Here is an 8,806-nt window from a genome sequence, read left to right as displayed (position 1 = left end):
TGCACCTGCTCCAAGACTTCTTCCAGTATAGAGAGGTCATCAGGAAAAAGAATCTCTGTCTTACATACTGTACCTGTAAACAAACAAAAGTAATAAAAACTTTTCTAGGTAGAACTCAAAGTAAAAATATATGACCATTAAAAAAAATACTATTGTTTCTTTCAACATTTTCAATTAGCTTTCCAGCTGGATTACAGGTGGATAGGAAAATAAATCTGACTGAGATCTTTCAGTGAGCTGAACATGCTGCCTTAGGAATGGAATGCTATTCATGGACAACTCAGCTATGCAACAGCTGCAGGCTAACCATGCTACTGTGTGAAAACTGTGTTATACACAAAAGCCTAATTAAAAATTCTCCTGAATTCAGAATAAGAAGGAAGGGATCTTGGTTTCTCATATACCTTAATAAACTGCTTTGGGAGTGGTGAGAGATGGAAGTTATAATGAAGATTGTGTAAATTCTCTTCCTTGGAACAGTGGTTGCTGAAAACTGCTTGAAGAGAAAGCACATAATCCTGTAGCTATTATTAAAGTATATACACACTTACAGAGTGAAGAGAACTTGTATTTAAAAGTCTCAGAAGAATCTGACAACAAAGTACTGCAAGAGCCTTAAGGCATTCCCTGACTTTCTGGTCTAACTTCTGCTGGATAATACTAACTTAGAAGAAAGGTACTAGTAAAAAGGTACAACTCCTTTAGTGTAATAACATTAGCAAAATGTACATCTAATTGCCATGGCACATTAACAACCTCAATTACATTTTCAGAAATGGCATGTTTTAACACTCACCTGAGCAGTAACAATGCTATTAAAAAGAGTGGTTAAAGAAAAGAACATACAAAACCCATGAAGAATGGAGTCTATTTATTTTATTTCATCTTGCATTTGAGCTGTTAAAGCAAAGCATTCTATACATATTATTTAGCTATTTACTGCCATTCTACACCCATTATAGACCTTAATTGCAGAAAAACAAATGCAGGGACAAACTCATTAAAATAAGAATATTGACAATGCTTCTCTGACTCCAACAAATATTTATTTAAAAATAAGATTCTTCAGCAACTGCTCATGTACTTCTTTTATTAATAGTTAATGGCTCAATTCACAGAACTTTGAGATACATTGGAATATGTAGCAAAATGCAATGCTGATAATACTTGTTTTATTTTTACTAAGCATTCTGCATAGGCAGAACATTACGGTAACTGTTGAGCTACTGATGAATCAAATACCTAAATGGAAAGAATCTTGTGAGTCATGGGAACTTTTAGATACAAGATGATCCTATGTTTATTTATATAGGCAAAAAATCTTCATTGTCACAGCTAGTAGGAGTTATTACCTGAACATACTTGTGTGGGCATTTTAAATTAATGTGAGGCAGCTTTACAGCAGATGGTCATAGTATGGTTGCAAGTTAGCTAAGGCAAAAACCTACAGAACAAATCTAAATATTTTGATGTTTCAAAGCCAACTAACATTGCATAACTTAAAAAAGAAAAAGCACAATGCATTTTTGTTTTGTTTCTTACCACTAGCTCTACCTGTGCAAAATTACACTACTGGAGTATCTTTGAAACACTGCTGTGAGATGTGGAAAAACAGAAACAGAAATGCTAGCATAAGCCAGAATGGAAACTTTACCGCAACATAAAAACATACCAAAACACTACATTTAAATATTTTAACACATAATTTTTCTACAGCTTCTAACAGATGAAGCTGACTGTCAGCTGTAGCATCCACAATACCTGCTGGAAAACAGACAAGGTGTTTTTATCTCTATAGTGAAAACGATCTGACTAGTCTTAATGTCTAACAATTTCTCCCTAACAGACTGATTTAAAACAAAAAGTTATCATATTCTAGCTCTGATTTCTGATTAGATTAAGTATTTCTTCTGTCAAGGTTCTTTATTGGGCTGACTGCATCAGTGTACCTGTATGAGATGAATAAAGAGCTGAATGGCCTAAAGAGGTGTTTCTTTCAAAATGTTTCTATTATTCTCCTCTTATTGTTTCAAAACAGGAAACACTTTCAAGTACTTTTCCAGATGCAGACTGATTTCTTGAAGAACTGCTTCTATGATAATACATTTCCATACGCATGGAAATACTTCAAATAGTGTTGTATATGCCATACTTTGAATTCTGAACAATAATATGTAGGGTGGGTATGTAACCATAACACAACAATGGAATTTTAATAATTCTGTATATATGGAATATAAAGATAAAAAAAATCTTTATAATTTTGCAAATACTGCTAGAACAACTAGAATGTAAAGATACATTTCTGTCCTTAAGTCACAACTTAAAAATGATTTTAAGGAATTTTTGACTGAGGTGTGCAATTCAACCTTTGTAGCACTTCACACTGAAAGACTGGGAGCATTTCACAACATTCCTCATTAATTCATTACTACAAATAACAACTACAGAGGTTGATACATCCAGTAACTGCAGAATTCCACATTCTTGGGCCACTGCAACTTTGTGGTGCTGAAATTATTTGTATATGCAATTTATTTAACTCAGGTTAGTTGTGCAAGAGAAATTTGAAGTGGCAATTCACATTATGCTATGCCCCAAAACCTTCCATAAAAAGTACATCTTCGTTGATTACAAATACCAAGCCTGTTCACAATTTCAAAAAGCAAAACCACACCATGATAACATGTACTTAAAAAGCAATAAATGGTTCTCCTGAAACTCAGAGAAAATATGTACATTCACCTACAATTAAAAATAACATTAGGCACTAACCTGTTACTCGACAGTATATAAATGGTGAAAGAATGCTCCCAAAATGACAGTGCTCACAGTGGAAAGCATAGACATTTCTTTTAAACAAATTCTATACTACAATGCTGCTACTTTTTGTTTTCCTAGCGTTATTTGTCTGGAAAAACTGGTGAAGCTGAGAGAAAAATAAAAGTTATAAAAACACGTTTTAAAATTCATCATTATATTTCACAGCCATATGCATGAAGCTGCGCTCCTCTTATCCTAACGTTTTCTTTGCAAGTATCTTTGTATAGGTGGTTTCGGAGTGCAGGAGGAGAGAGACCCTCCTCTTGAAGAAAAAAGACTGAGGAAAGAAATCCTATTCCCTCTGTAGTCAGCGTAAATATTGCCAGCTATCACAGTGGGGACAGAATTTTCTCCTTAGTCCATCTGAACAACCGGCTTCTTTCGTCCCATCATTTAATTTTAAAGCTGAATTTGTTTTATACTGCAGACAAATAGTACTCTTGCAGCTCAATTGGTTGGTGCTTAATGAAATTGCTTGTGCTGACATTAGACACACTAGCTACTGATTAAAACAATTAATGATCCCTCTTGATTTTAAATTGCTGGTTTAGATTTGTGACATACCACTGAAGTATCTTTTTCCTCCCTTCCCTCCACCCCAATCATGCTATTCCTTGTGCTTTTTCTGTTTCTTCATGATCCTTAAGGATTGTGGCTCACTGACACCATCATGATCACAAACCAAATGATACCACAACATTGAATACTGCATTGTTCAGAATACATCAAAACCCAGTTAATAAACACTGCAAGACACAGTCGTCTCTGAAATACAAACTGCGGGTTCAAAGCAGAAGCTCTTCTTAAATGTCAACACATTGAGGATCAGTAATATAAAAAGAATTCCAAACACAGAATAAACTTTACATTTTTAAAATATCTGCTGAAAAAGATAATCCTGTAAATGTAAAAACAAGTATAAAAGATTTACTTTACGGCTTGAACAAGGAAGACAGCAATACATTGCAAGATAATGGTGTTGGAATGGCATTCCTAGATGACAAAGCCATTTTTCATGCTCTTCTTACACAAAATTGCATACCATATCACCTTTCAGTGGGAAACGTATATCTTATAGTCAAAATGACAGTCAGTTAGCTTATACTCAAATACTGTTAATCTCTAGAAATACTAAGTTTGGAAACTTTGTCTGAAAAGGGGAAAAACACAACAGTCGTAGAGAGTTCCACTTTCCTTGATATCAAATCTTATCAAGACTCTTGAGATGAAATTATACTTACAAAAACCCCCAAAGTTTGCCTAAATACTAAAATCTGCTGTGTCAGAAGCTTTTATGAAAAGAATGAGTGAATATACTGAATTTTATACTTAATACAAACTTTAAGATCACAGAAAATAAAAAAGTACAAGTGTTTGTATATTTTAGCACCATTACAAAGTTAGGATTCATATGCCGGGCTTGTCACTGTGGCTGTACCTTGCAGTTGGTGTATCTAATGTGAAGCACATAGACTTCAGTGATCTCTGAGAGAAGAATAATTGGATTTTCTGATCACAAAGAATAATAGAAGGCTTGCATTTTTTTTCCCCTTTTTTTGGTCTTTTAAAATTAATTTTGATCTTGATTTTTATTTGGCAGCCAGAGTGCACTGCTGTCAGCTAAATCCAAGTCCGAGTCCTTTTGGTCTCTGGATCGCTCTTATTGGTTCTGCTATCCCTTTGCCGTCTGGTCCAAGGCCTGTGCCAGGAGTCCAGCCCATACTTTGAAGCATTCTGTTTCCAATGTTGTTTTCTGGGATTGGTTGGGTGTTTTCACCTACAAACCCTGGGATTAAAGAAACACACAGCATTAATCAGCACTGCTGCCATGTGGAGAAGAGCAGGATAATCTCCCTTAAAGCTTTAAACCTTCTTATTCCCCTAATTCATCTAATAGGTTGCTAGAACAGGCTGTCTTTGCACATGTTGACCCTCCTGACTGCATATGATTCCAAATAGTAGAGTCTAAGGCTTTGATTTATTTTTACATTTTTAAAGACTAGCTCAGTTTTAAAGCATTACAAATTTTGCTGCACATCCTTTATATTCCAACAGAGTATTTTACTTCCATCTCAAGCAATACATACCACCTGCACACATACCACCCACACAAGTCTACTACTTCATAGACAAGATTACCAGAATTTATTGTTCTATACAGTTAGTAAGCTGAGGCACATCACAGTATCAAGACCATCTTTCTGTTCCTATCAATATTTATCAACACACAAGCAGATTTCTTTCAACAAAACACAATGAATCGTTTTTGATTAAGCATTTACAACTGCTACAGAAGCAAGTGATCTAGTATTCTGAAATCCAGCAATACCCTTACTTGCTTTTGGGTTTTATTAAAAACTATCAGAGAGATTTAATACACGCAAATATACTTTTTAGTATTTTTAATGTCTTTTAATGTTGTTGTCAGCTCTCCTTCTGTACCACAGAGATCTCAAGAGAAAATGCTGTGTACATTTTGCAGAAAAGATTCTGAGGACTGCAAGTGTTAATGTAAAAGATTCATCTTCTTATGAATACTGCATAAAGAAATGTGAATGACAAACCAAAAAGCTGCTTCCCCCCCCTTAACTAAACTCCTCAAGCTAAGCTTCTGGAGGTGATACTGAAAAAAATCTTTCCCATATGTAGCTGTCTTGCATAAGGGATATAAACAATATTTGACTCAAGAATTAGCAGTAAAACTTACCAAGTTACACTACACAAAAAACTTTAGAAAGGGCTGATGGATTTGCAGAAACTTGAACAGCTGTAGGCAGTTGGGTTACGGGGGTATTGTTTTAAATACAACAAAACAAAAAGCACACTACTTGCCAGGCTCCAACCATCAGCTGCTTACCTTTCTGTCTACTTATTCTAGCCTGCTGTTTTTTGAAAAATACTGCAGGAGGAGACTGGTTTTGTGGTTTTGGAGATTACACTATCTCCAATCGGTAATTTACCATTGACAAGCAGCTAGTTCTCCATTATATTAACTTATGAAATAGGAACAAAACAAAAGCTGAACAAGCACTCTTGAAAAGCCTCATTTAACACATACACAAAAAGAAAGCAAAGACCCACAGTGGAAACTGCATACACACACAGAAGTTCAAGATGAGAGGTGCACATTAAAAACCTTGTGGTGACTGTGCTGACAGTACTCAAGCATTTTTCACTATATATCTGCTTATATTCAGTCAAGCAGTGACTACATAAAAGCTAGACAACTTCCTAATATCTCAGTTTCTGAGTCAAAGAAAAAGAGAAATGTGTTGACAGAAAGTATCCTTGAATGCTGTTTTGAAACTATGCTTAATGCTAGGCTTAAAATAAAGGCTTTTAAGTCAGGGAGTCCAGTCCCTATTGGGGTTCCTCTTGAACTGACCAGCACAAAATTCATTGAGGAAGACTTCTTTTCTTTTCAGGACCACACAGGCAATTTTCATCTAGATAAATCCTTTATACTCTCTGGCATACACAACACAGGCTTTAGGACCTTCTTAATTACATCTTCTGGTTCAAAAAATAGAGGAAAAAGTCTACAATCAACGAAAGTAATGGTTCACATCACAGCTGAAATCCTGGAAGGGTGTTTTGGTCCACTTTTCACAACAACTTATGGTAAAAAATGGTGTGTTGTTCCAGTGTCTGTTGAAGAAGTAATGGTGGGGACTTAGATGGGAAGATCCAACAGATCCAAGAAGCAGGAAAGAACAATGGCAAGAGTGTACCATGACCTCAAGAATATATCTAAGAGTATATATATACATCTAAGAGTATATTATAGTATATCAATATTATACATATCACATCAATACTAAACATACATAGCATATCAATGCCATACAGAGTATGTCAATATATTGTATATCAATATATGTAAGAGTATACCATGACCTCTAAGAACTGGAAATATTATACCATTCATAACTCTGCCTCGACAAACACAGAAATACTGTTGGAAATTGTATGTGTGACACAGCTTGAGCTTAAACAACTTTTTTTGTTGGTCTATTTGGGGGAAAAACCCTATGTCCCATTCTACGTGAATTTCAATTTTCAGAACAGTGTAATCTCACAAAAAAGAAGTGTGAAAGAACAACCTGTACTCTGACATGTGTTATTTAATAAACTGATGTTTCTATTTTCGAATTTTTTTGCAGCAGCTGAACATGTTTTTTTTCTTTCTCTGACTGACAGGATAATTGGAATACTTTTTGTTTTTAAAGACATTTAAGTACTTCTAAAATGTATAGTATAATTATTTTTCCCTCCACTGTACATATTTTTCTGTCTCCTATAAGAATATTAAAAAATCTCCTGAAGCCTTCTGTTTTATTCTAACACTTAGCCAAGTTTTTTTTAAAAAAAAAAAAAAAAAGAAAAAAAAAAAAAGAAAAAAGAAAGAGCTAAAACCACCATGAACTTGGCTTCAGATTCAGAACTCACTCTTTTGGGCACATATTCAAACAGTATACTCTATCCAGACAGTTTGGAGGCCTTGTAGAACAGCAGGAAAAATACAAAACCAAAAATCCCTATAACTCATTACAGGCATACACTTTCACTAACCACTCTCTCTCACAACTGACATGAATATGGATAGTTTGTATTTTACTTTTTAAAAAGATTTAATATAGCTACGCTATTCTTTTGCAGTATTTATACAAATTTTTACAAATATTGCAGTGTTTATACAAATATACATCAATATCTGTCTTAAAGTATTTCAAATGATTGAAGAAAATTGCAGGAATATTAACTTGCAATAAAACATATTTTACTTGAATCAGAAGAATATGGATAGCTGTATCTGACCTTTTCCTCCATTCCATGACCAATCAGCAATCAAAAAAACCCTTGTGTTTGCTGTTGATACACGTAAAGGTAAAGAGCTCTTACAAACACCATGCTACACTTTCTTTTCCCCCAACGCCCAGTTCCTGTGCTTTGGGCTTTTATTTCCTAATTAAAAGTAGCAATTGTCCTTGTAATATTCATCTTCACGTTCAGTTTTTAATTCATGCCAATAGCACTTCTTGGACTAGCCAGTAGGTCCTTTCAGAGAGAATGGTTCAAGCACATTGGCCTTGTGAAGGGCTGTGCTACCTCTGGGTTGTGTTCAGTCTTGACCCTCCCAGGAGCAACAACAAAGTCAACCCATTGTGCTATCCCACAAAACGTAACTATGCAAAATCCGACCCTCCCAGTGATACATTTTTCTAAGTTTATTGCAGTAGAAGGGTGGTGAAGATGCACAACTTAAAATGAATTCTCCATACTAATAATTTGTAGGAATCTCATTTGCAGAGTTTTTCTTTCTACAGACTGAAAATGTGTTAGCAACCATAACAATGTTTCCTCATTTACCAGATGAGCAGTCTACCCATAGGAGTGGTTACTATTACACAAATGAGGTGCAAACACTGAAGGAACAGTAACTTGCTTGAAAAGATAGCACTGTAAAATTCCTTCACTTCTCTTCAAGGTCTGTATTATGCACATAGCTGCACATACATGGAGTATAGAACCTATGACTGGAAAGACGTAAATTGGGAAGGGAAAAACAAAAAAAAAAAAAAAAAATCCCCTTTCATCAGAATTATTTTATTTTGGTATAACATTTACCATAGCATTAAAGGCAGGTTTCAACAAAAAATAAAGGCAAGTAATTTTATCTTAACAGCTGTTGAAACAGGTATGTCCTGGTTAAACAGTACACTAGCATTCAGTGCCATACCCTTGATTTTACAGTGATTGCCATGAGTTAATTTAATTCCATCTGTAAGCTAAAATCAGATCAGAGGTCTAATGCTGCTGCAGGCTCCACATCTGTTTAATCATTTTTGGATACAACAGCTTGCAAAAGTTCAGGTTTTAAATTTGCTTCATATTTAAGCAACAATGTTACTCCAGTGTACAACACTCTCAGTGGGAAACAAATGAGCTTATGCACAGTTTTGATCCCAAGATCCATTTCACT

The 8,806-nt window shown here is 34.9% G+C and overlaps 1 protein-coding gene across 1 annotated transcript in view; it reads right to left on the bottom strand.

Moving 5' to 3' along the window:
- Positions 1 to 861: 861 nt before the first annotated feature.
- Positions 862 to 8,806, bottom strand: part of GPATCH2 (G-patch domain containing 2) — a 124,665-nt gene continuing 116,720 nt past the window's right edge. Inside the window, exon 10 of the mRNA XM_062571806.1 lies at positions 862 to 4,609. Within this exon, the coding sequence (XP_062427790.1) occupies positions 4,440 to 4,609 (170 nt within the window). The 3' untranslated portion in view covers positions 862 to 4,439. The remainder of the gene's footprint in view (positions 4,610 to 8,806) is intronic.

This window comes from Rhea pennata, chromosome 3 (assembly GCF_028389875.1).
Source record: "Rhea pennata isolate bPtePen1 chromosome 3, bPtePen1.pri, whole genome shotgun sequence".
Lineage (NCBI taxonomy): Eukaryota > Metazoa > Chordata > Aves > Rheiformes > Rheidae > Rhea > Rhea pennata.
This window is presented reverse-complemented; position numbering and strand designations above follow the sequence as displayed.